This window comes from Cnephaeus nilssonii (assembly GCF_951640355.1).
Source record: "Cnephaeus nilssonii genome assembly, chromosome: X".
NCBI classification, from domain to species: domain Eukaryota; kingdom Metazoa; phylum Chordata; class Mammalia; order Chiroptera; family Vespertilionidae; genus Cnephaeus; species Cnephaeus nilssonii.
This window is the reverse complement of record NC_137071.1, coordinates 13,845,972-13,873,914: the sequence shown is the minus strand read 5'-3', so window position 1 is coordinate 13,873,914 and position 27,943 is coordinate 13,845,972. Positions and strand designations below refer to the sequence as shown.

The window sequence follows — 27,943 nt, the reverse complement described above, 5'->3', positions numbered from 1 at the left end:
ACACTCACTGTGTGGTAGATAAAAGAGCCAGCAAACACAAGATCTAATTTATTAAGCTTTAATTTCTCTAACTTCTTCAAAAAACTTAAAACATCAGAGTATAACTCAGTTAATTTTACATAACAGGAGATTAAAAGGAACAAGGAAAACTAAGTATAACCATGCCTTTTGATTTCTATTCAATTTTCCCAACAGCTAGAATAGAGATCCTTTTATACTTCCAAGAATATTATCCCTATTGTGATGTTATATATTCTGGTCTGAAGGACGAAAAGCTTTAGATTTCTCTATGGGTAGAAGGGTTGTTCTGGCCATGGCCCTGGAAAGTGCAGTGACTTGGGCAGTAGTGGCAGCCCTGGCTGCAACTCTGGCTCGGGCTCTCTCTTCCTCATCTCTCAAAGCTTCTTCATAACACGATGGGTAGGCCCTGGGGTGGGTACCATTGACCTTTGCACAAAACTCCAGCACTTCCATCTTGCTGGTTTCAAGGTGTGCTTTTGGACCCCACAGAAACTCAGAGCGTGGAGGGTGACTGTCGGGCACCTGGTGGCACTCAAGGTACTTCAACCTCACAAAATCAGCGATGAGCTTCCTGGGCTCCCCAAAGACGAAGTGCTTCCGCCCAGGGTACATATGCTTCAGACGCAGATCTCTCCAGATCACTTCTTCAGAGACACAGTTGTCATTCATGAAGATCAGACCCAGGATATGCATCAGAAAAAAGGTCTTGGGGAACCCCCGGCCAGGACGCACCCTCCCATTATTGGGGAGTTTCAGCTTGCTGACAAGAGAATAGGAGTGATTGCTTGAGTCGACTTCATTGATGTGTAATGCAAAGAAGGTTTCCATTTCATCAGAGGCTTTCTTGAGCATCTCACAAAATCTATCTTGGTAATCTTCCCCGACAATACACAGCAGGTCTTTCTTCATAATGGGTTGTTTCAGCTTATACTTTGACAGAAGGAATAGCTCCAAAGCCTCAGTCCTCTTTTTGAAATCATCCACCACTGAGAGTGGGGTCGCAGAGGAGACAGCCTCATCCTCATCTTGGCGGCTGGAAGCTTGATCAGATCCAGGGCCAGCAATATCTACAAAAGAGGGGGCGGTGAGCATTGAGGACCCTGGGAAGTGTTCAATGACCCACCCACAGGCAGACCCTGGCTAATACCTTCACACTGAGTAGAGAAGGATGGAGGGAACTCTTTTGCTGCTGCTGCAGTGGCCTGAGCATTGCCACAACTCTGAGGCTCAATTTGGGCACGGTGGCGTTTTTTGCTCCTGTGACGACCTGGCATGATGTCACTATAGTCAGGGACAGCAGGCAGAAGTCTGGACAGGAAATCAGGAGATGGGGATACCTGGATAAAGGAGAAGGAGATCATGTGAGTGCCTTCAGTCAGTGGTGAGATGGATTCTACCTTGGCTTTAGCTAAGGCTGCCTCTCCAGGTTTCCTGGAGGGCAGTGCTCTAGCAACCCACAGTGCTTCCATTCTGATCCATCTGTTCCTTCAGAAACCTGGAGAGGCACTTGCAGGGATCCTTAAACTACATCCTGGCACCCCTTTCCAGGGGGTACAGGGCTGACAGCAGAGGGATTTCCAGTGGGGAGCCTGTGTTCTAGGTCGGCAAACTGCTGCTCACGAGCCACATGAGGCTCTTTGGTCCCTTGAGTGTGGCTCTTCCACAAAATAGCACATGTGGGCGTGCAGGTACAGTGCTATTGAAACTTCGTGGCCCAAGTGCAGAATTCGGTTTTCGGCTCTCAAAAGAAATTTCAATCATTGTACTATTGATATTTGGCTCTGTTGACTAATGAGTTTGCCGAAACCCTAGGTGTCAGAGTCTTCTCAGTTAACTACCAGAATCATCATGTGAAATATTGGCAGGTTATGTGCCCCTCTATTCTGCTCCTGTAAAATTGACACCTCAAACCAAACCTGGCAGCTCTCTGAGACCCCAAGGTCTCCTTCATGGGCTGCTTGAGTCCTTGAATACTCATTCAGGGTTCTCACCTGGTCTCCAGGTAGTGAGGAATCCCACTCATCCACTGACTAGTGGCTGCACCTTCACTCAAGGCCTCTTTTCTGTTACCTTGGATAGAAATAAGTGAGTTAGTCTAAGCCTGGAAGGCCTACCCTGAGATGAATGCAAAGGTGGGGCTCAGGATTGTTATCTTATTCCATTGCAGGCCCGTGCACAAATTCGTGCAAGAAGGGAGTCCGATCGGCCCACCCCAAGATCAGGCAGGGCTCCCTGGGGGGAGAGGCCAAGGGCAGTTGGCTGGCAGGACTCACCCCAGATCTGGATGTGGTTGGCAATTGGGGGTGGGGCCAGGCGGGGTTAAGGGCAATGGTGTGCCAGGGGGAGGGGCTAAGGGCAATTGGCAGGCTGCCTTTACCCCTGATCAGGGTGGGATTGGCACATCAGGGGCAGAAGTGACTGGGGTGGGGCATGGCATTTTCAGGCCAGCCCCGCCCTATAGGGAAATTCCCTGTGAAACGCCCAGTGGAGGGGACGATTTGCATATTAGCCTTTTATTATATAGGATGATGTGTGGGCCCCGCAATCTTTCATTTGACTTTTGGTGTAGTAGCCTGGGACTCCTCTCTCCTTCCAGCATTTCCTGAGACTGGGCTTCCCTGAGGATGAGAGTCACCCCACCTGCCCAGGGTCTCAAGGCTGAGAATAGGGGTTCTCAGGTACTGCGGTCATGGGTGTTCCCTCAAAGATGATGGCTCAGGGAGATGTCCCCTTAAACTTCTGGAAAGACCTGGATATCCTGCTACTGGTGAGGGTAAAGCATCCCTCATAAATAAAAGCTCCCCATCCCTCTACCCAGCAGCCCCAGCCCCTCACCCCCAACCCAGCTTGCAGGACCCCCAAGGAGCAAAGCAGTGTCAGCCATCTTTTCCGGAAATCTGCTGGCAGCCTAGTCCAGCAGCGGCAGGGGGGCTCCCTGGGTCCTCCCAGAGGCCTGCCCCCTGCCCCTCCTGGGACGCTTCCTAACTGGAGGGCCGTCCCTCACGCCAAGGCCTCACACCCTGTGACTTGCTCCCAGGGGCGGCCTGACAGCCTCGCTGCCCGGCCTCCCAGGGTGGAGGGCGGCGGCAAGGTCCAGGCCTCCTCGCTGAGGGGTGGGCCGGCCCCTGGGGACCCTCCTACATCCCCCCCCCCGTGTCTTCCTTCAGGACGCGGTGCCCTTCCCTCAGACCAAGGCCCTCCGTGTCCGATCCACCCAGTGGGCAGGAAGGCTCACCCACCTGCCCGCCATGTTGGGGCCCTCAGGGCGCCATGAGCAGGCCCTGGGCGGAATGTCTCCCGAGTTCCCTCCCCTTGGCTCTGGTGGGGGTGTCACTCACCCTCCCCTGCTGAACGGGGCCGCCCCGCATCCCAGGGCCCACACCTCCCGAGACCCTTCAGGGGGTCGCCCTCAGCCTGAGCGCTGTGCCCAGGGTCCCCCAGGCCTGAGAGCAGGGGCAGGGCGGGAGGGGGCGGGGCAACGGCGGAGGGGCGGGGCCTCGCAGAGGGGACTGTGGCTCCCTCCTCTTTCCCCTCCTCACCTGGACTGGAGCTACAGCCTGGGCCTTCTCTCCTTCTGCCCTCAGGGCGCTGCCCCCTGAGGTCAGGTCTCCCTTCCAAGGCGCCCCAGGAGGGAGCTGGCGCGATGCCCCTCAGTTAAAGAGACAGGGCCTCTCCAGGCTGACTGCTGGCGGGATCTTTGGCGCCCCCTGTGTTGTAGGGTGGAGCAGCCTCCCTCTCACAGGGATTGCCACCTGCACTCCTGTCAGGACCTGGGACACCTCCCTGGGCCCCAGCCCTTAGGCAAGGCCCTCACCTCCCTGGGGTGTCCCTGTCCTAGTCAGCCCCAGGGGGAGATCTAAGAGCACTGTTCTGGTTATCATGGTGACCGCTCAGTGATTGGGTCATTCATCTGGGTCCTCATCTGGGCTCCTGTCTCTTAAGAAAGGCTTCCCCAGGAATGACACCTTCCTGAAAACTCTTGACTATCCTGCCTACTGCAAGGTCTCACCGAAAACAGGTCTGTGCCCTGGAGTGAGTGAGATGGGGAGGCTGAGGGACCAGGCAGAGGACCTAGGGCAGATCCCGGGCTCACAGACAAAACCAAAAACACACACATACAACCCAGCATCTTCTATTGCTTCTCTTTAGGACCCAGACTTGGCCGTTTATGAACTCCTGTTCCTAAAGATTTCTTTAAGATAAGAGACAGGCTGAGCCAGATAATTTTGTAAAGTCCCATCCTGCCTGATCATATTATCACTGGATATTTTCTCCTGCCTTTCATGATTCAGGTATCTCAATTGTCTCATGCTTAGTGCTCTGGCTATGCATTCCAGTCCACCACATGGACCACAAAACTTTTTATTTAATTTCCTAAAATATATTTTGGAGCACTGAGAAGAAAAGTGAACGTAAGTATACAACATCTGTGTCAGGGTAGCAGAGGTAGGACAGTGTGAGTCCTGGGTGAATTCAGACCAGGGGGCTTGTCTACTTCTGTCACTTACCTACTTTTGAATATCAGCCTATGCTACATTCACCCACTGCCAACAGAGTGTGATAAACCCTATCTTTTAAGTCTGTGGGAATAGGTTTTGTAGGTGAAGCATCTGTCAAGACTACTGGCAAACACTGTTTTGTTTTGTTTGTTTTTTTGTTATTGTTGTTTTTAAAAATATTTTTATTGATTTTAGGGAGAAAAGGAGAGGGAGAAAGAGATAGAAGCATCAATGATGAGAGAGAACCACTGATCGACTGTGGAGATTAATCCCACAACCCAGGCATGTGCCCTTGACCAGAATCAAAGCCAGGATCCTTCAGTCCTTATGGCGACTCTCTATCCACTGAGCCAAACCGGCTAGGGCAACACTGGGTTTTTAATGAATGGCACTTATGATTTTTACCTACACAGTATCATTATGCATATTTTTAAATCCAGGATATGTCAGATAAAATGTAATGCTCTCAGATAGAACAACAGTGAATCACACAAAACTTCTCTTTGCAGTGTAAAATTAAATAGCTTTTCTGCATTAGAGCGTTTACCATTTAACATTGGTTTGGTGGTGTTTCCCCCTGCCACCACAACTTGATGCAACTTATAGTTTCTAGAATTCAATCAAAGACCAACTCTTTCAATTCTTTCCATCTGTCCTTCCATCCAAACCATTTCCACTAGCTTTTCTTTCCTTTCCCACCAAAATGTAGCCCTCTCTTAGAACTTGCAAAGTCCACCCAATGTATTCTAGTTAAAATGTTCTTCTAATACAGTGGGATATAACTACCATTTCAAGGCACGGAGAGTCAACACCCTGGCTTCTGTTCATCTTCACTTCATGGGAAGTTACCATTATTTGTCAGACATTCCCTGAAGAGAGTGGATTGCATACCCCTTTGTGTACTCTATATTCCTGCATTGAGATCATAGAAGAGACACCTTTTATTCCTGCCTGGACAGTGGGGAGAGGTGGCAGGGAAGGGATGCTGGGTCCTGGGCAGCCATCTTCTCTCTGGAGTAGCTTCCAGAATCACATCTCCAGCCCTGCTACCCACAAGAGGGCCAGCAACACCAGCATGATTTCTATGGGAAATGGAGTTCCTAATGGTGAGGAGGGTGAGACCTAAGCCATGGAAAGCCGCGGGCTACTCCCTGGACCCCAGGAAGCCTTCAGCACTCCATGGAGTGTGGGTGTTCCTGAGACCACATGGGAGCAAGGTGCTATGTCCCCTGAGAGCAGCACCTGGTGGAGCATTACAAGGTAGAGGAGGGAGGGAACCTGTCCCTTTCTTAGTCATGGTGGCAAGAAGGGCTTAACAGGAACAACAGTGCACCCTGGCCAGGTGGATCAGGGAGTTGTAGTGTTGTCTTGTGCACTGAAAATTTGTGGATTAGATCCCTGGTCAGGGAACATAATGGAGGCAAGGGATCACTGTTTCTCTTCCTCTCCATTTGTCCCTTTAAAAAAAAACAATACAGCCGAAACCGGTTTGGCGTCGGCCTGCAGACTGAAAGGTCCCAGGTTCGATTTTGGTCAAGGGCATGTACCTTGGTTGCGGGCACATCCCTAGTAAGGAGTGTGCAGGAGGCAGCTGATCGATGTTTCTGTCTCATCGATGTTTCTAACTCTCTCTCCCTCTCTCTTCCTCTCTGTAAAAAATCAATAAAATATATTTTTAAAAAATACAAACATATTCTTGGGTGAGGATTAAAAAAAAAAAAGAATTACAGAACAAGTGCTCTGTGTGAGCTCTGCCACCTGAATTGTCATCCTGGTGTCGGTGACCTGAAGGGAGAAGGGAAAACCGATTGTGGTGCTTAGGTGCCCAGGGAAGAGAGGTGAGGACAGTAGTGCTGACTGCTGCTGATGAGAGGAGGTAGTTTGACACACAGGAACTCAGGGCAGGGGTCCAATGGAAAAGAAAGTCAGATGGAACAAAGGCAGGGGCAGACATGGCAGTTTGAGAGAGCCTAACCACAGAAAGCAAGCATGCAGGAATAACAGAACGTTTTTAGACTCAGATCAGGACCTATGTGAAAATAAGGAGGACCTGCAGCAATAAGGTGAACAGACACATAAGTTCAGGTCCTTTTCTGGTCAAGAACAATTGAGGGAAATAATCATGTGGCAACAGGGGTAGATATAGAGCAGGCTTGTTGCAAATATATACCCCTACCGGACAGGGCTTCAATGGGCAACCCATAATTGGTTCCTCTCCCTGTGGGGGGAGTCTGAATCTGCTCATAATAATTTTTTCACTCTTTTGTCTAAATCTTATGGTCCATGGTGCTCAATCCTCATCAGCTCAAGGCATGGCTCTGGGAAATAACCTGGGCTCACTGTTCTGGTTATCATGGTGACTGTGAAAAGAGTTCGTGAATTGCAGGATGCAGGAACATGACCCTCGCATCTAATCAGGAGAATACTGGCCATTCAAGTCTTGTGATGTAAGGAGAGCCTAGTAAAGGAGGCTTAGAAAGTTAGGGGAGGGCAGGGGCTGCAGGGACTGCAGTGTCTTCTTGGGAAGGAGCAGTAGGAAGAGTTGTGCAACTTACATTTTCCACCCCGTACACCTCCCATGGTGTGAGGAAGCAAGGGGAAGAGGTACTTTAATCCAGAGCCCCAAAGTGGCCTTGGGTGGAGAACCTTCCAAAAGCAGTGGGGTGCTTTGTTCAGGGTACAACCAGACCCCAGAACCCTGGCTGGGAGGAAGCCAGAAAAACCAATACCCACTTCACTCTCCTCCTGCCCTCCATTTCCCACTGATACTTCCCAAGATCCAGCCACCTAGTAGCCAGTGGGAGCTAGAACATCCACCTCAACAGAGCTCATTCAGATGTACCTCCCAGGACAGAGAGCAGATGCAGGATAAGCCCAGAGCATGGTACACCAGGGCAACCCGAGAGAAGCAGAGCAAGGAGCCTGCTGAAAACCAAGCCCTGAGGGGCTCACTTGACAAATGGAGACACAGTTCTTCCAATTCCTTGGCAAAGGACCTGAGCAGGAACAGGAGCTGTGGGAGGCCAAATATTGAGGGAATGTCAGCTTTGTTTTCTAAGACCTTCATGCAAATACCAGGGTACAGAAATAGAGTATTGGTTAAGAGAAGGACTGTGAAGAGGAGGAGAGTGAGGAAGAGGAGAGTGAGGAACAGGAGGGTGAGGAAGAAAAGAGTGAGGATGAGGGTTCAGCCATGGGACACAGGTGAAATGTGTAGACAACTTTGAGGGATGGAGGCCTCAGAACCAGGTACAGAGTGACCTCTGTCTGGGTGGGGCCTTGGACCTGGGAGTAGATATTTGGGGTGCAGGTTTTCAGAGGCTGAAGATGCTACTTGATGGATATAGGTTTGCCCTGTGATGGGTTGAAATGAATCCTGGGAAGGGTTGTGGGAGCGACAAAAGTCCAGGATGTAGAGTCATGGTCGTGACTGGCACTCATGAGGGTGTGACAACCTAAGTGTCAACGAGCCTATGGTGTGGGAAGAATGATTGATTCAGGAAGGGTTTTGGAGGTGGAGGTGGGGGGTGGACAAACAAGCACCTGAATTGGAGTAGAGGGGCCAGGTCTACCTCAGTAGGAGAAGGGGAGGAGGATGTGCAGCTGTTGGCACGCACCCCCAGGCTCCCTGGGCATCATCAGCCTATTGCACAGATGGGGAGACTGCGGGCCACAGTGGGCTGTCCACCCCACAGGCTGGACCTGCAGGAACCAAAAATGTCTCTCTGAGACTTTTTGTAACTCCGTCTACATGGCTTCTGCTCCTTATGGGGTGGTAAATCGGGTTGTGGGGGCAGAGCATCCACCGACAGTCCATGGAAACAAAGGCCATAGGGAGCCAAAGTGCTGGAAAGTGGGAGGCATGTGAAGTTGGGACACAAATGTGTGGAGGTGGTGGATGTGCTCACTGCTCCCTCTTCATTTGCTCACCCCTTACCATATGGGTAATTATGGCCACCAGGGTGACAGGTGCCCACAGGAAGGAGAGGGTGCAATTGTGTCTCCAGACAGTGTGGGCAACAGGGATGGGGGATGTTCGGGACATGGGCTGGGTTGCTGAGGGCTGTCTGCAGAGGACTTTGAGGGAGTTGGGTGGATCTTGGGTGCAGGGTGATATGGGGATGCATCAGCAGCACACATGTGACCCTGTGTGATGGAAGAGCGGAAGATGTGGTTAAGTGGGAGCTAATGGAGTTTGGCCTTTGGACAGGGCCTGGACTCAAGCCCATGTCTGCTAGCCTCATGTCAGCTACACCAACAGCCCTCAAGTCCTGGTCTGTCAGTTTTTAGCCTTGAAAGTGAGACTATTCCAAGTTCTTTATCTGCAAAATGAGTCTGGTAGTCTTTCATGCAGGACTGTGGAGTTTCATTTGTGATGAATATAAACCATATGGCAAAGTATTAGGCAAATTGGGTGCTTTTAATGCATGGCAGTTATCATTAAGATGATTTTGACCCAAATGATAACCACCTTTCTACACAGAATTTAATTTCCATGCTCTATTACAGAACATGGAACTGTATACAGGGTAGAAAACCACATCAGGTAAAATGTTGCTACCAAGTAGAACAAAGTAGACTTTCCCCTATAGAGCATTTGTTGTTTTATAAGGGCGTGGGGTTATCTTCTCTAGCAAGATGCAACTCAAGGTTCATTAGTTCCAAGGACCAACAACTTGTCATCCAAACCAGCCTTAATTTTATGAATTTCATCGCCACCATAAATAGAGCGCGCCCTTACTTTTTGCCAAGTTAAATTCAAATTCTCTACATGAAGTGCCATTTTCATGGAGTGAGATCTGGCTCTCCCAGCCCTTGAAAAGCAAGATTTTCCAGTGGCTACTTGGCATCTCACATCAAGGAATATCACCCTTATTTCTCAGAAACACTATAGACATCTTCTGATCAAAACACCTATTTTGAGCACTATGTTCTCTTGCCCTGGAGAAAGTGGATTGGACTCCTTCCAGTCTGGCCTCAGGTGAAGATTTCTCTCAGCCTTTCCCACATCCCAAGGTAACATTTCAGATTTGTTTTCCATACCAGACTTAGTCTCTCAAATCTAAGACCCACCTGAGTGTTTGGCACCTACTTCAAAATTCCTCAACTTCATCCAGCATATCATGCAGCCCAATTGAAAATTACCTGCCCCCCACACCCTCAGGGACTGGAGATTTCCAAGGCCCAACACTGCCTTGTTCACATGATGGGCAATAAAGTGCAGTCTTCCACACCTCTTCTGTTACTTGTGATTTACTTATTTCTTACATTGAATGACACCATTTGCCTTCTATGACTAATGCTGCTGATAAACTCTAAGTTTTATGGGCAGTGGCTATTAGGCTTCTTTTTCTTACCATCGCTAGTAATTTTAGACATTTCCAAAGAGCAGATGGTCTATTAATGCTGAAGGGGAAAGAAAAGACATGAGCAAGAATTCTAATTTATTAGGATTTATTTTCTCAAAAACTTTGAAGGAGATAAGCAAATCCAGGTATATGGTATTTAATTTTATAAGAAAAGAACAAGGAGAATAAAGCACACTAAGAATTAATCAGTATTTCCTTTGGTTCTCCATTTTATATACCAAATATTTTCATATGCCCCAGAAAAATCTGATTCCTGACCCTTGCACTGTAGGAAAAGAACATATTGGAGGCTTTTCAATCAGTTTGTAATAAACAAACCTCTTAATATTAAACTTCATCTTTAATAAATGTGACATCCATGACATTAATAAACTTAGATTCTGAAGCAAATAAACCTTTACTTAGAAGGAACAACTTTTGAAAATACACACAACCCTAAAACTTAGTCATCTGCAGAAGAAAAAGAAACCCAACCGCATAAACATTTTGTTCTCTCCAGAGCCCACTACTCTACTATTCAGAAGGTTGACTGCGCTCCTCAAACTTAACCTGAAAAGGCTGCCTCAGGTCTCCCTAGGTGTGGGAGCAGCTGCTGGACTTGGCCTGGGAAGGAGCCCTGTGCTTGGTAAAAGAGCCAACCATGGCTGCGGCTCTCAACCATGCTTTATCTTCCTCATCTCTCAAGGCCTCATCATACAGGACTGGGTAGGCAGTGGGGGCCTTGTTGAAGATTCTGGCCAGCACCTCCAGCACTTTCATCTTGCTGATATCAGTGTGGGCTCTTTGGCCCCACAGGAGCACGTAGCGGTGAGGATGACTGTCGGGAACCTGGCGGCACTCCAGGTACTTTTGCTGAACTAGATCCTTGGTGATGAATTGCCTGGGCTCCCCAAAGATGACATGCTTCTTCCCAGGCTGGACCCCAAACACATTCAGGAAATTCCAGATCTCCTCTTCAGTGGCAATGTTGCCATTCATGAAGATCACGCCCAGGATCACCATCACAATCGGGGTCTTGGGCAAGACCTCATCACTGCTCAGGTCTCCCTCAATCGGGAGGCCCAGCTTGTTGAAAAAGGCATAGGTGTGGTTCTTGGGATTGACTTCCTTGAACTCAAGGCCAAAGACCAGCTCCATGCGCTCAGAGGCTCTCCTGAGGATCTCCGAGAAGTGCTCCTTGTACTTCCTCTTGACAAACTTCAGCAGTGCGTTCTGAGTGATGGGCTCCTTCCTTTTCAGCTTCAAAAGCAGGAACTGCATCACCTTGCTCACCTCCCTGCTTAGAGGATCTTTGCGAGCCTGCAGAGCTGAAGCTGCTGCCTGGGAGGCATTTGCACTTTCCTCAGCTTGGATCTTGGCAATGGCATCAAATATAGGGCAAGCCACACATGCCTCAGGAGAGCTAGTGGCTGTGGCTCCCTGCGGCTCCTGGGATGGATTAGGTGCAGGGGAGCTTGAGGGAGAATCATCATTGGGAGGAGAGGAGGGGGGTTCTTCAACCTCCCCTGCTGTGGCCTGAGCACCCTTGAGACTCTGAGTCTCATTCAGGGGCTGTTGGCGTTTCTCTCTTCTGAGCTTACTCTTCTTTCCCCGAGGCATGAGGACACTGGTCAGGAACAGCGGGCACCCTTGTAGTAGGAGAAGAGGTGATGCTGGCACCTGGAGGAGGGAGAGTGAGATGGCATGTGCACTCTCAGCAGGGACATTGCACCTGGGCTTTTACCCAGGCCATGTATGGTAAGTCTGAGGGCAGTGCCCCAGGAACCCACAGGGCTCCTGTTCTGCCCAGTCTCTGCCCTAAGACCCTGCAGAGGAAGTTAGAGTGTGCCTTAGTGAGAGGCCCAGAATCCTACCTGGGTGTTCCCTAGGTGACTATGGGGGATGGCAGGGGGTATATGTGACCCTAGGATTGAGGAGTGCTCTCATTTCCCATTCAAGATCATTAAGTTAATTGTTGGCCAGACCTTGGCCCCCACTACCTGCTCTTGCTCTGAATATGACACTCAAACCTCCATGCCACAAGTGTGTGTTGAGATGCTGCTTCTGGCAGGGGGCATCCAGAACTGACATGGCTATGAGACATGACTGTGCTGCATTTTTAGGTTCCTCAGTCCTCCTCTAGACGCCTCACCTGGTCTCCAAGTAGGGCCTCAGAGCCCCACTTTCTGCCCTTATCTTTAACTTCATCACCTGTTCAGGATGGGTCATTTCTCAGTGCATTGTGGTTTTCCCGCTTGGCACTGGAAGAGTAAGGGCCCTCTGTGTCTATGCTTGTGGCCTATCTTACAATGAGGTCAGTAGGTACCCAGAAGCAAAAGGAGGAACTAAGTTTGACATGGTCTAGCTGCATTTGCCTGTCTTCTCCCAAATGCAGGATGCAACAATCAAATGGAGGCCCCCTTATGAGAGGTGCCCCAGGATCTCACATCAATCCTGTTTGCCCCCTAGATGTGTATATAGCATGACTCCCTCTGCTGTGTTGTGAAAGTGCTCTTCAGATGAAAGCCTTCCCCTGCGTAACCCCTGAGCAGGAATTAAGTGGCACTTCTGCTGACAAATGCCAGGGCCTTTGAATGGCAGTATTTAGGGATTCTGAGGTGCCTGCGTGTTATGGGGTCCCTGGTTGCAACAGTGGTTATGAGACTTCCCATGACTTAGACATTTTACCTCTGCCAGATCCTGCCAAAAAAGCACCGACCTCCCTCACTCTCCCTGAGTCTTCCCAGGACCTGGACATTCCCCTTCTGCCAGCCCCTCCCACCAAGGTCCCCACCTCCCTCACTCTCCCTGAGTCTTCCCAGGACCTGGACATTCCCCATCTGCCAGCCCCTCCCACCAAGTCCCTCACCTCCCTAACTCTCAATGAGTCTTCCCAGCACCTGGACATCCTCCTTCTGGCAGCTTCTCCTCCAAAAGGCACACACAAGCCTCACTTACCCTGAATCTTCCAAGGACCTGGACATCCTCCCTCTGCCAGCCACTCCCACCCAGGCACCCAAGTCCCTCACATTCCCTGAGTCTTCTCAAGACCTGGACACCATCCCTCTGCCAGCCCCTCCCAACAAGGAACCCACATCCCTCACTCTCTCTGAGTATTTCCAGGACCTGGATATTCTCCCTCTGCCAGCCCCTCCACCAATATGGCAATCTCCTTCAGTTGCCCTGAGTCTTCCCAGGACCTGGACATTCTCCCTCTGCCAGCCCCTCCCACCAAGGCCCCCACCTCCCTCACTCTCCCTGAGTCTTCCCAGGACCTGGACATCCTCCTTCTGACAGCCCCTCCCACCATGACCTCACCTCCCTAACTCTCCCTGAGTCTTCCCAGGACCTGGACCCCTCCCCCTGCCAGCCCCTCCCACCAAGGCCCTCACCTCCCTCACTCTCCCTGAGTCTTCCCAGGATCTGGACAACCTCCCTCTGCCAGCCCCTCCCACCAAGGCCCTCACCTCCCTCACTCTCCCTGAGTCTTCCCAGGATCTGGACAACCTCCCTCTGCCAGCCCCTACCACCAAGGCCACCACCTCCCTCACTCGCCCTGTGTCTTCCCAGGACCTGGACATCCTCCCCCTCCCAGCCCCTCCCACAAAGGCCACCACCTCCCTCACTCTCCCTGAGTCCTCCCAGGACCTGGACATCCTCCCCCTGCCAGCCCCTCCCACCAAGGCCCCCACCTACCTCACTCTCCCTGAGTCTTCCCAGGACCTGGACACCCTCACCCTGCCCCCCCCCCCGCCCCCGCTCCCACCAAGGTCCCCACCTCCCTCACTCTCCCTGAGTCTTACGAGGACCTAGACATCCTCCCTCTCCCAGCCCCTCCCACCAAGCAAACACCTCCCTCACTCTCCCTGAGCCTTCCCAGGACCTGGAAATCCTCTCTCTGCCAGCCCCTCCCACCAAGGCTCCACCTCCCTCACTCTCCCTGAGTCTTCCCAGGACCTGGACCCCTCCCCCTGCCAGCCCCTCCCACCAAGGCCCCACCTCCCTCACTCTCCCTGAGTCTTCCCAGGACCTGTAAATCCTCCTTCTGCCAGCCCCTCCCACCAAGGCCCCACCTCCCTCACTCTCCCTGAGTCTTCCCAGGACCTGGCCATCCTCCCTCTGCTGACCTGCTGCCAGCCCCTCTCACCAAGGCCCACACTTATCTGACTTTCCTGGAGTCACAGGGACTATGAAGTGTTTAGACCTGCATGGATCCTCCTAGGTCCAGCCAGGACCAGGGCTGTGGGAGGCCTCAGTCTGGGGTGTTCTCTCTCCCCAGAGGATCCCCCATTTCCCTGTCCAGAGTCTGGGATATCTATCAACTGGACCCAAGCCAGAGTCCAGCAACGGGCCTTCATTTGCTGAGACCCCGCCCATGGGAAGCCAGGGCCTTAGGGCTGGAGGCCATGCTGGGGTCTCCGGGGCCGAGGGCTGGGTCAGTGGTTCAGCCCTTGGTGGCCCCCTCCTTTCAGGGACAAGGGACTGGAGTTGCTGGGGAAGCGTCCCCCGAACGCACTCAGCACCCCTCGCACCTTGCCACTGACAGGACTGGGTCTGCTCCCTCTGCTCGGCCTGGACAGCAGTCCTTAGACGGGCCTCGTCCTGGACGGGCTCGATGGCAGTTTTGCCGGCACTTCCGGTCAGCGGGTTCGGCACCGGAAGGGGCCGCGTTCTACAGATGCACGTGTTTCTTAAATGGGCAGTGCGCAGGTGCAAGGCCTTCTCCCTCTGTAGCAAAATTAGAATTTTGGTCACACATAGTTCAATAACCAATTACAACATGTGATGGAAAATATACCAGTTAAAACTGCAACAATCTTTTCATTAGTGTTCTATGATTTTTTAGATGACCATTAAAAAAAATCCCAATCCTCTGCAAGAAAAGAAGTTTCAGGTATTTATTATGACAATCTCTGGTCTCATACTACCTCAACAGGCCCGAAGTTTGGTGCTGTCATGTTATTTCACCAATGGTCCTGGCATGTGTGCTCTGAGGTGCTGCCTCAAGTTCCTTCAATTAAGTAGTAAAAATTCATTGTTTTAGGTCACACTGGAAGAATGGTGAAGAGGCAGAATAATATGCCCATTTTTAATCATGTTTGTTAAAAATTCAGTACAACTTTATAGCACATCAATGTATGAAAAAGCCTCAGATCAAATTTAAATGACACACATTAGATAGTTAATTGTGGTTACCTCTGAAGAGGGGACTGAATTTGGAGGAAAGGGGGAAATTGAAATGTATCTGTATTACTAGAAATTTTGTATCAAGAATATATGTATTATTACTTTTTAATTAAAATATTTAAATACATCTAACCACAAAATTGTAGCTGTGCATTAATCACATATAGTAACTGCTAGCTAGTGCAACAGACAAGATCTGAAAACCTGCAATGGCTTAAAACAATAAAAGTTTATTTCTCATGCACATAAAAACTGATATGGCATCTAGTCTGCTCCTATCAGGTGGCTCTATTTCCCAACAAGGAATTTCTGTGTTTGCTGCTCAATGGAACAGAAAACATGGAGGTGGCATACTGGTTTTCAAACTTCTTGTCCTAAAGGTGACAAACATGTTTCTGTTCATATTTCAGTTTCAACAGTAGTCATTTGACCCTTCCATAAATACAAGTGGATTGGGAATGTGTATTCTCCACATCAACCCAGGTAGGAGAGCAAGACACCATATGAATTAGCACGTTCTCTCTCCCAAAAACTGTTATAGTAGGTGCTCAAGCAAAAGCAACTAATAGAATGTATTTAAAAGACCCTCTTCATTCCTTGGTGGAGTTTCTAAGGAGGCCACTTTGCCTACAATTTTCCAATCCTGCTACATGGGAGATACTTTCAAATGCTGGATCACGTTTAATTTTCAAAAGAATACTGTAAAATCACAATAGGGAGGACTCACCTTTTTCTCTCAATAGCTCCTTTCTGCACTTACCTTTGAAATAAACTGTAGCATGTCAATAGGATGAGAATGTTCTATTGAAGCATGGTCAAAACCTTGAGTCCCAGAAACCCTCAGCATGACTGAACATGCAGGACACTTATACAGGTGTCATTAGAAACAAGGAGAAGGCATCATTTTCCTCTGGAGCAAGTACTGAGGTAAGAGGCAGCAGAAGGATGGTGAATTATTTTAATCTTTGCTTTTCAAAGATAGCATGCCTGTTAAGAAACCATTATTACTGTCTTGGAAGAACTCTGGGTTCTAAGGAATTCAGCTTCAGTAGATGTTTGTTACACAATTATTTCCATGGTCTTTCTTCATCTCTGACCTACCAGGAAGGCATTGGGTATTGACCTTATAGGTATGAAATCATTGGTGTATGAGTTCAGTGGCCAGTCTCAAATAACACACCCCTTTAAAATCCCACTGACAATATTTGGGTTGTCTAACTTCAATTACCAGTATATTCTGTAAGAAATAAGACTGTATTCACCAGCTCATTTGGAAAATACTTTGAAGAGTGATGTAGAGATGGGGGTGGGAGCTGGGGCTGTGGTAATAAGTTATCTAGACTTCGTGTCAATGGTCCCACTGAGAGGGATACATCTCCAAGGTTGGAACGCTCTAGTCACGGGGAGGGCAGGTGATTCCGGACTGCCTGCATTGCAGGAAGCAGGGTGCACCCTCCAGAGGACACAGTGAAGAGCTGGTCAGTATATGAGGTTCCAGTTTGGACAGAAGGTCACACTGGGGAATCCCTAGGGGGAAAGTTCTGCAATGTAGGAACAGACTGGCACAGGACTTGTGCTAACATCTGGAAGGGTTAGCTCTCAAGGGACCCTGGGACAAGGAAAAGAAGGATCCTCAGCAAAAGAAGCCCATGGACAATCTCAAAATTGTTCTTTTTTTTCAGCTGCTCAGAATTTTAGTTTATTTTATAAACTTAGCACAGTATATAGAATTAGATTTTTTAAATTTAGGGTGTTTTTTTTTTTTTTTTTTTTTTTTTTTTTTACTATCAACCATTTCTTTTCTTTTTTGAATTAATTAATTTTTTTTTGTCTGAAGTTTTACATGTCTCTTTTTTCCCCAATTGACCCCCCACCCCCCGCCAGCCATTCCCATCCCAGGCAAGTCCCTACTGTCCCAAGGTCTGTGTCCTTTCGACTTGTATGTATGCATATTAGCATAACCAAAATTATTCTTTACTCTCATATTCACCTTTTTCATGAGGACTGGTTTTAGTACTTTTGTAGGAAAGTCTTGTGTTTTTATTAAATATATTTTTATTGATTTCAGAGAGAGAGAGAGAAACATCAATGATGAGAGAGAATCATTGATCAGCTGCCTCCTGCATGCCCCTCACCAGGGGTCGAGCTCCAAACCCGGGTATGTGCCCTGACCAGGAATCAAACCATGACCTCCTGGTTCTTAGGTCGATACTCAAACACTGAGCCTAATTAAAAAATTACTGGTAGGGCGGAAAGTCTTGATTTTTAATAGCCTGTGATACATCTTGGAGTGGTGGGAAGAATAGATAATGAAGAGATAGGAAGTCAGCCTCAGACTGAAGAAGTGGAAAAGTGTGAGTTCTAGAAAAAATCTGTAGCGGGGTTCTAGTCCCAGCTCTTTTACTTATCAGCCATGTGAATTTGAGAAAATTACAAGTCTTCATCTGCAAAGTATGTGTAATAAGCCCTATCTTGTAGGACTGTTGGAATGTATGCAATGGACATAAAGCACTTGTCAGAGTAATTGGAAAATATTAGGTATTAATTGAATGGCAGTTATCATATGATTTATTGTTATTATTATTTTTACCACAGATGATACCACTCTCCCCTCAGGAGATGTCAAAAAAATATGCAGCTTTCTAAATCAAATAACACAAAATTCACCCATAATGCTACTTAGTAAGTAAAACAAAATTAATGTCCCCCTTTGAGGATAAGTTACTTAATTTGGGTGCAAGGGAGTCTTCCTCAGTTGGATACAATTCAGAGGTCCTAGAATTTGTGTCAAGGACCAACTGCTTCCCTCCCAGGTGCCTTTTCATCCAAACCATCTTTTTTCATTCATCACCACCAGATATGGAGCCCTCCCTTGGGGCTTGCAAAATTACAATCAAGTTAACCTAATTAAAATAGCTGTTTCTCTCTCCCAGTTCAGGGAAAAGAGAGCCAATACAGTAATTTCTCAGCATCCCACTTCCAGTGACTTTCACTCATTTCTCAGAAATCCCTTAAATACTCTGTACATAAAGCACCTAGATTGTGCTCTGCATTCAACTGCACTCAAGCACGAGCACAAGCACATTCCATTTCTGCCCCAGGAGGAAGTTTTCCTCTAGTTTACTGATGATACCGAAGTAATTTTTAGGAGCAGGTTTCCATTACAGGGTTTTGTCCTTCAACATTGAGAAACACCATGTGTCAGTCTGGCCTCTGTTCACCAAGCCCAAAGCCTCATCTAGCTTACAACCCTGCTCAAATTAACAGTGTACTCATTGAGGGACTTGTAGTTTCCCAAAGCCCACACTGCCTTCCCTCAGGGATTTTATACCTTGTCTTCATCCAGACAACCTCCCCTTCCCACTTCTCCCAACGCCTTCCCTGCCTCCCTACCTCTTTTCTCCTTCTTACTTATCCTTTAGTTATTAGAGGCTATGTCACCATCTTCCCTATATCATTACTGCTCCTTGAGCATGAAATTCTAAGGGCAGGGGTGTTTTGTATCCTAGTTTTCCCATTTCTAACAGGATTTTCAAAGAGCAGTTGATCAATTAATATTTGGGAAATAAATGAGATAGTGAACATGAGTTCTAGTTTATAAACATTTTATTTCTCCTACATTTTTTAGTAAGCTAAGAAAATCCAGGTATGTAGCTTTTATTTTTATAGAACAACAGATTAAAATGAATAAGGGAAACCAAAAACTGAACATCTTTTACTTTTCCCCCTCTATTTTTTGATCCCAATAATTTCACTGCTCATATTTTTAACAGTCCCATGGAAATGCCTATTACAATGCCATGTTTTGTTATTCTGGTTCAGTAAATATGAAAGGTTTCCCCAATTTGTTTTACAAAATAATAAAATTCATAATCTTAAATCTATTACAAGAAATACGCATGTAACTAAAATCATTAGTACATTTAGATTCTGAAATGATTTAAACCTTCTGTTAAAGAATCAACATTTAAAATGTAATAAAAGAAAGAAAGAAAGAAAAAAGATAAAACTCTAAAGTTTACCACACTCGACAGAAATACTGTGTTCCTTCCAGATCCACCCTGGCCATCCACTACTTAGAATGTTGACTGCTCTTTTCTTCCACAAAGAAAACAATCTGCCTCAGACGTCAACATTTGAAATATAACCTAAAACAAACAAACAAAACAAAACAAAAAAAGGTAAAATTCCAAGTTACCAACATACAATAAGAACACAAAGATGATATACACTTTCCAGCTCCAGTCTGGCTCTCCACTATTAGAACGTTGACAAACCTATTCAAGCAAAAAGTGAAGGACTTGCCTCAGACTTCACTTAGTGTGGGAAGAGCTGCTGGCCATGGCCCTAGAGTGTGCAGTCATAGCAATACGAGCCCTGGCTGCAGCTCTTGCTAGGGCTCTCTCTTCCTCATCTCGCAAAGCCTCTTCATACCAGACTGGGAAGGCACTGGGGACGGTATCATAGATCTTGGCTAAGAACTCCAGGACTTTCATCTTGCTGGTCTCAGCGTGGGCTCTTGGACCCCAAAGCAACTCGTAGCGTGGAGGATCACTGTCGGGCACCTGGCGGTACTCCAGGTACTTTAGCTGCACCAAATCTTCAGTGATAACCTTCTTGGGATCCCCATAGATTAAGTGCTTTTTATCAGCATAGACACCCATCATATTCATCACTTCCCAGATAGCTTCCTCAGGGGCACAATTGCCTTTCATGAAGATCACACCCAGAACAATCATCAGGAGGCCAGTCTTGGGCAGGTTCTCTTCATTCGTCATTCCATCTAAGGTGAGGTCTAGCTTGCTGACAAGGGCATAGGAGTGCCTCATGGGATCCACTTCTTTCAAATCAATACCAAAGGCCAGCTCCATGTGCTCAGAGGCTCTTCTCAGGATCTCATTGAAATGAAGCTTGTACTTTTTGATAACCAACCTCAGCATATCTGCCTTTGTAATTGGCTCTTTACTTTGATACTTCTTCAGAAGAAACTGCACCAACAGAACCACCTTCTTGTTTAAAGGATCTCTGCGAAAGCTCTCCAAGGCCTTTGCGGATTCTGAGCTTTCCTCATCTTGTTTGCTGGCACCTTCATTTGAATCAGTGCCTGAAGCAGCTCCAGCAGTATCACTGGTGCTCGATGGGATTTCCTGAGAAGTGCTAGGTGTCTCAGTAGCAGGCTCATTCTGGGGGCTGCCTTCCAGGACAGGATGGGCAGAGAAGGAGAGCTCTCCTTCTTCTGCTGCAATAGCCTCAGCACTCTCCAGACCCTGCGTCTGGGTCTTAGCACGGGCCTGGCGGGCCTGGCGGCGTTTCTCACGGGCACGGAGCTTACTCTTTTGACCTCGAGGCATGATGAGACAGCAGGTAGGAGTTCAAGCAATTAAGTTGATAAACAGGTCACCCTAGAAGACAGAAGAAGAGATGATGTGCACAGTCCTAGTAGGGAGATTCTACATTGGCTCCAAGAAAAGCTGCCTCTGCTGATTCCCTTAAGGATACTGTTTTAGGAAGCCACAAGACAGTGGCTGAAGGGACTCTGGGGGCCTCCACTGTTCTGCAGTGGCTTGTCGCCTCCAATCTAACTCAGGATATTAAACTTCACTCCTGACCGGTCTTTTGACTCCTCCTTCTGATAACTTGAGGCTTCCTCTTCAGAACAAGGCTTCCTATCTCACCAATTCCTTAAGTGGAAGTGAGAGTTCATTAGGCCTAACAGCCATGCTTGAGCCATTTGAAGGACACAAGGGGCAGGGTGGAGCAATGTCATAGTAGGGTGAGCTCTGTGGGCTGAGGGCCTCAATTTTGGGAGGAGCGTGTTCTTTCAGTTTAAACAAATGTTACTCACCTCCACACCTGTCTAAATTTAGGACTCCACCCTTTACTGACTTTAGGCTACATACCTCTGACCAAAGCCGCAAGCTCCAGAGCTCATAAGGCAGAAGTCAGAGAGAGCACTTTCGGCCACTCCCACTGGGCTTCCTAGAATAAGTGCAGAGGTAGGGTTCTGGTGGTGGCACCCTCACTTTGTTCGGTGGGGAGAGGAATCGTGCAGAACTCACACAGGGGTCATTTCTGACTCCTGACAGGGCCTGGGACTTTTTTCTCTGGGAACCTGAGTAAGCTGGCCTCACAACAAGGCTCTCATTTCTCTTGGAACCTCCAGTAGGAAGCAAGCAGAAACCTGAGCCTAGTAGCCACTTCTGGGACATCCCAAGACTGACAGGAGGGGGGCTCCTTGTGGCACCTTATTTTGAGGTGGGTTCTCCCCTCAGTCCTCACTCAGTGTCTTCCTTAATGCCTTGTATATACTGGGCTACCACTCATCTGCTGATGGGAGGTAAGTCACAAACATGTAAATAACTTAAGGACAATTGACATCTATACAATATTATATTCACCATGAATAAACATAGTATATTGCTCTATTAGAGATTCCTTTTATTTAAGTCTATCTGAAATATTTTTATATTTGATTCCATAAAGACCATGTACACTTTTGTTAGTTTTCTTTTTATGTATATTTTGTATATTGCTGCTGTTTTCAATTATATCTTTTCTATTACACATTCTAATTAGCTATTTATTTTTTGTGGTAAGACTCCCGATTTGGCTATAATCATCTTCTCCATCAGCTTCCTGAAGTTTCTTATACATTTGAATATTTGGTAACCACTTTCTTTGAAATGTTTAATTACTAGTAGAAGATCATATTGTCTCTTTCTTTTCATTATTCATGACTTTCATTTTATATTCCTGTGCATGCTGTACACTGGCTATGCAACTGAGTCCAGGTTTAAACAGTAGAATTGGTACCATAAATTCATGTGCTGTTTGGACTGTTGAAAAAATGTGTCTAACATTTCACATGTACATATGTTTGCTATTGATTGTAAAATATGGAAATTCCATTCTAATGTAAGTTTCTAAACGCTATTACCATGATGTGAGGTTGAATTTTTATCAAAGGTTTTCTTTTTCTTTATTTCCACATATGATCAAATGCTTTCTCTTCCCTATTGGTTAACATAATGAATTCCAATTCTCTTTGTTGGTAAAACCACTTCAGAGGTGACAATGCAATTTCATTAGAAGATATATAATGTTGGTTATTTCCTTTGTGTTGATGTTGGGACAGTTAGGATCACCACTGTCATCCGATAATTCATTAGTGACTGCTGAATTGTAACTCTCTAATTCTATCATTCCTTCTGAGATTATTAGCTGAAATATATCTGTAGATAGAGTTTCTGTTTTCCTTCACTTTTTTTAAATTAAATTTATTGTGGTCACAAGGGTTAATAAAATTATATAGGTTTCAAATGTACAATTCTATGATACAGCATCTGTATATTGCATTGTGTGTCCACCATCCAAAGTCAAAACTTCCATCACCATATATTTGACCCCTTTTACCCTATACTATCCTCACTCATTCCCTTTGGTAATCACCATATTGTTGTCTATGTCTATCAGTTTTTGTTTTTCTTGTTTGTTCATTTTTTTTGCTTTCAGTTTTATATCCACATAAGAATAAAATCATGTGGTTCTTGACTTTTTCTGTCTGACTTATTTCGCTTAGCATAATATCCTCAAGATCCATCCATTCCACAAATGAGAGTATTTCATCTTCTCTTATGGCTGAGTAGTATTCCATTGTATTTATGTACATCTTCTTTATCCAATCATCTATCAAAGGACACTTTGATTGTTTCCATGGATTGTGTCTTTATTTAAAAGTGTGATATTTTCTCATATTGGATTTTTGGCATTTAAACATTACTTGATTACTGAGATGTTTTGTTCTACCCCTTACCTTAAATTTTGAGCTCAAGGTGAATGCCTCACTTGCCTTACCCTAGCCACAGCCCTAGTGACTCTGAAGTGGTTAATACTGACCCTTGCCTCATACTTTTAAGAGCATTGTTATTCAATTATACCTTGTATTGTTTTAAATTTTAGGTATCATTTCATGGTCTGCCTTTGTGATCTTAATAAAATTACCCTATAGGAGACTGTTAAAATATTAGAGTGGAGAATAAGGATATTATTTTTACTGAGTTGGTGGGATGATTAAATAAAAGTATATATGAGAAAATACTTCATAAAGTTTACACATTACTAGTTGTTTAAAAATATTCATTGGATTGAAACTTTGATCAGTAGTCTAGCTGCAACTAACTCATTTGTGTTCTCTGCTCAGGTCCTCACTCTCAAGTGTCTTGTTGGCCAAGCTGCATTCTCATCAGGAGGTTCTAGGCAAGGATCCACATCAAGGATTCAGGTTGTTGGCAGAATTGAGTTGCTTGTGATTGTAGGACTGAGGTCCCCATTTCCTGGCTGGCTGGCAGACAAAAACTATTTGGCCCCTAGAAGTTGATTGCATTCCTTGCCATGTGGCCCTCTCCATTTTCAAACTAGCAATGAAGAATCTCCCTCATGTAGAATCCCCAGCACTTGGAGTTCCTTTTCTCAGAAAGAAGAGTCTTGGACCATTTTAAAAAAAATGTTTTATTGATTTTTTTAGAGATAGAGGAAGGGAGAGGGAGAGATAGAAAAATCCATAAGAGAGAATGGGGATCAAGCCCACAACCCAGGAATGTGCCTTGACTTGGAATTGAACCCATGACCTCTTGGTGCATGGGACAACACTCAACCAACTAAGCCACACCAACTGGGCATCTTGCACCTTTTAAAGGCTCACCTGATTAAGTCAGGTTAAACAAGGATAATCTCCCTTTCTAGATACTTGTACAATATTATATGATTGTAACACTGGAGATGGAGAAATTTGGGTAGATTAGAAAGCCATGCATAAATAGGATTTGCAGAATTTATGTGCTAGGTTGCATATGCATGGTTTAGGAGAAGGCATTGTCAAAAATGCCAGCACATCCTGACATTCTGCATTCACAGCTGCATCACCAACTAAGACTGGGAATTCTGCAAGTGAACTATTTACCAAGAGTGGGAATGCTAAGAATGGTTGAAATTTGGAGGCATGGTTGTGAGTTCAATTAAAAAGGGTTGTGTTTGAAGCACATCTAAAGTCATGAGCACAGGCAAAGTCTCTCCAAGTTCAAGAGGATTGAAATCATATCAAGCATCTTCTCAGATCACAATAGCATAAAATTAGAAATCAATTAATAATAGCACACGATTAAACAATGAATGGGTTACCAAAGAGATCAAAGAAGAAATAAAACACATCCCGAAAACAAACGACAATAAAAACACAACAATCCAAAATCTTTGGGACACAGTGAAAGCAGTCCTAAGAGGGAAGTTCATAGCATTACAGGCCTACCTCAAAACAACAACAACAACAACAAAAACAAAAAACAAAAAAACAACAACCTGGTAATAAACCATCTAATTCTGCAATTTGAAGATTTATAAAGAGAGCAACAAGAAAAGTCCAGTGTGATCAGAAGGAAGGAAATAATAAAGATCAGGGCAGAAATAAATGACATAGAGACAAAAAAAATTACAAAAGATCAATGAAACCAAGAGCTGGTTCTTTGAAAGGATAAACAAGATTGATGAACCTCTAGCCAGGCTCACCAAGAATCAAAGAGAGAGGACCCAAATAAACAAAATCAGAAACAAAATAGGTGAAATAACAACAGACTCCAAGAAATATGAAGAATCATGAAAAATGCTCTGAGCAACTCTACTCCAACAAACTGGTCAACCTAAAAGAAATGGACATATTCCTAAAAAAATACAACCTCCCAAAACTCAACCAGGAGGAACCAAAAAATCTGACTAGGCTAACAACTATGGAGGAAATTGAAGCAGTAATAAAAACAAAAACAAAAAACAACAACAATAAAATAACATCTAACAAACAAAAGCCCTGGACCAGACAGGTTCACAGGGGAGTTTTATCAAACATTCAAAGAAGAACTAAAACCTATCTTCCTCAGACTATTCAAAACAATTCAAGAGGAAGGAGCACTTCCAAGCTCTTTCTATGAGCCAGCATTACCCCAATCCCAAAACCAGATAAAGACAATACAAAGAAAGAGAATTATAGGCCAATATCCTTCATGAACATAGACGATAAAATTTTCAACAAAATTCTAGCAAATCGAACCCAGCATAACATTAGAAAGATCATACACCATGACCAAGTGGGATTTATTCCAGGGATGCAAGGATGGTACTACATCCGCAAATCAATAAATGTGATACACCACCTAAACAAACTGAGAGATAAAAACCATATAATCATATCTATTGATACAGAAAAAGCATTTGACAAAATCCAACACCCTTTCTTGATAAAAACTCTCAGCAAGGTGGGAATAGAAGGATCATACCTCAACATAATAAAAGCCATATATGACAAACCCACAGCCAACATTATACTCAATGGGCAAAAAACTAAAACCATTTCCCCGAAGAACAGGAACAAGACAGGGATGCCCACTTTCACCACTCCTGTTTGACATAGTACTAGAAGTACTAGCCATTGCGATAAGACAAGAAGAAGAAATAAAAGGCATCCAAATTGGAAAAGAAGACGTAAAACTGTCCTTATTTGCAGATGACATTATATTGTACATAGAAATCCCCAAAGACTCCATCAAAAAAATTGCTACACTTAATAAATGAATTTGGCAATGTAGCAGGATAAAAAATTAATGCCAAGAAATCTATGGCATTGAACTTACAGAAAGAAAGACTAAAAAAGCAATCCCATTTACCATCGCTCAAGAAAAAATTAAGATACCTAGGAATAAACTTAACCAAGGAGACAAAGAACCTATACTCAGAAAATTTCAGGAAGCTAAAAAAAAAAGAGATATAGGAAGACATGAACAAATGGAAGAATATACCATGTTCATAGATTGGTAGAATCAACATCTTTAAAATGTCCATACTACCCAAAGCAATCTATAAATTCAATGCAATCCCCATTAAAATACCAATGGCATACTTCAAAGACCTAGAACAAATTCTCCAAAAATTCATCTGGAATAAAAAAATACCCCGAATAGCTGCAGCAATCTTGAGAAAGAAGAACAATGTTGGAGGGATCACAATACCAGATATCAAGCTATACTACAAAGCCACTGTTCTCAAAACTGCCTTGTACTGGCATAAGAACAGACATATAGACCAATCGAATAGAACAGAGAACCCAGAAATTGACCCAATCCACTATGCTCAATTAATATTTGACAAAGGAGGCAAGAGCATACAATGGAATCAAGATATTCTCTTCAATAAATGGTGTTGGGAAAATAGGACAGATACATGCAAAAAAATGAAACTAGACCACCAACTTACACCATACACAAAAATAAACTCAAAATGGACAAAGGACTTAAACATAAGATGGGAAACCATAAAAATCTTAGAAGCCATAGGCAACAAAATAGTTGACATTTGTTGTAGCAATATCTTTAAAGATACAGCTCCTAGGGCAATGGAAACTAAAGAGAAAATAAACAAATGGGACCACAACAAAATAAAAAGCTTCTGCACTGCAAAAGAAACCATCAACAAAACAACAAGAAAGCCCACTATATGGGAGAACGTATTTGCCAATGTTATCTCTGATAAGGGTTTAATCTCCAACATTTACAGGGAACTCAAACAATTTAACAAAAGGAAGATAATCCAATCAACAAATGGGCAAAGGACCTAAACAGACACTTTTTGAAAGAGGACATTCAGAAAGCCAAGAGACATATGAAAACATGCTCAAAGTCACTAATCATCCGAGAGATGCAAATCAAAACAACAATGAGGTATCATCTTACACCTGTCAGAACAGCTATCATCAACAAATCAACAAATGACAAGTGCTGGAGAGGATGCAGAGAAAAAGGAACCCTTCTTCACTACTGGTGGGAATGTAGACTGGTGCAGCCTCTGTGGAACACAGTATGGCGTTTCTTCAAAAAATTAAAAATGGAGCTCCCATTTGACCCAGTGATCCCACTTCTAGTAATATATCCCAAGAAACTAGAAACACCAATCATAAAGGATATATGTACTCCTATGTTCATAGCAGCTCAATGTACAATAGCTACAATTTGGAAACAGCCTAAATGCCTATCAGCAGATGAATGGATTAGAAAACTGTGGTACATCTACACAATGGAATACTATGCTGTTGTAAAAAAGAAGGAATTCTTACCATTTGCAACAGCATGGATGGATCTGGAGAGCATTATGCTAAGTGAAATAAGCCAGTCAGTGAAAGATAAATAGTACGTGATCTCACTCATTTGTGGATAACAAAGAACATTAAAAACTGTTGAACAAAAATAGACAGAGGCAAAGAAGCATTGAACAGACTGTCAAACTACAGAGGGAAGGTAAGGGAGGGTTGAGGGGGTAAGAGATCAACCAAAGGACGTGTATGCATGCATATAAGGACAACCAACAGACTCAAGACACTGGGGGCGGGGGGCGAGGGAAAGTGCCAAGGGTTAGGGGAGGCTGGGGGAGAGGTCAGTGGCGGGGGCGGGAGAGTCATATGTACTACTAATTGTAATACCTTAAACAATAAAATTAAAAAAATAAAATAAATCATGAGCAGCTATTTGAAAATGGAAGCAATGAACATGAATGAGATTAGCAAGGAAAAGATTAAAGAATGAGAAGAATTATGAAGGAAATACAACATTTAAAGAATATATAGAGAAGTACACATATTGTAGAAGACTTAGCACCACAGAAAATAATTTATCCACCCATAATTCTATTGCATATAAATAAAAATTAACATTTTGTGCCAGTTTGCCATTACTGCGAACAGATAATAAACAGTTTTACTCTTAATTAGCAGAAAGTTCTCATTTTATGTTAATGAATAAATTAATCTATTCAGAATATTGTTAAAATAAAAATGTAATAAATTAATGGACAAAT

The 27,943-nt window shown here is 45.1% G+C and overlaps 3 protein-coding genes across 10 annotated transcripts in view; all 3 read right to left on the bottom strand.

Moving 5' to 3' along the window:
- Positions 1-246: 246 nt before the first annotated feature.
- LOC307096102 (melanoma-associated antigen B5-like) lies at positions 247-1,490 on the bottom strand (the record flags this gene model as incomplete). The annotated part of the gene is made up of 2 exons (XM_079765662.1): positions 247-1,088; positions 1,169-1,490. 2 exons carry the CDS (start codon positions 1,488-1,490, stop codon positions 247-249), a joined length of 1,164 nt encoding a protein of 387 aa, XP_079621788.1.
- Positions 1,491-10,063: 8,573 nt separating this feature from the next.
- Positions 10,064-16,849, bottom strand: LOC307095114 (melanoma-associated antigen B1-like). 2 transcript variants are annotated; one of them, XM_079764283.1, is made up of 3 exons: positions 14,797-16,849; positions 14,401-14,596; positions 10,064-11,548 (listed from the first exon to the last, which is right to left on the bottom strand). In XM_079764283.1, the coding sequence occupies exon 3, from the start codon at positions 11,486-11,488 to the stop codon at positions 10,463-10,465; it is 1,026 nt and encodes a 341-aa protein (XP_079620409.1). In that variant the 5' UTR covers positions 11,489-11,548; positions 14,401-14,596; positions 14,797-16,849; the 3' UTR covers positions 10,064-10,462. The 2 variants fall into 2 exon arrangements, with proteins under 2 accessions (XP_079620409.1, XP_079620408.1); XM_079764282.1 differs by having other exon boundaries at positions 14,401-16,849.
- Positions 16,850-16,964: 115 nt separating this feature from the next.
- LOC307095111 (melanoma-associated antigen B18-like) overlaps positions 16,965-27,943 on the bottom strand; it is a 404,753-nt gene continuing 393,774 nt past the window's right edge. For all 7 annotated transcript variants that reach the window (XM_079764274.1, XM_079764273.1, XM_079764275.1 and 4 more), the window contains 2 exons: positions 19,361-20,457; positions 16,965-19,203 (listed from right to left, as the gene is read on the bottom strand). In XM_079764274.1, the coding sequence (XP_079620400.1) occupies positions 19,369-20,406 (1,038 nt within the window). In that variant the 5' untranslated portion in view covers positions 20,407-20,457 and the 3' untranslated portion in view covers positions 16,965-19,203; positions 19,361-19,368. The remainder of the gene's footprint in view (positions 19,204-19,360; positions 20,458-27,943) is intronic.

Coding starts and splice junctions, on each gene's coding strand:
- LOC307095114 (XM_079764282.1), bottom strand. CDS start 11,488: ATGCCTCGGGGAAAGAAGAGTAAGCTCAGAAGAGAGAAACGCCAACAG.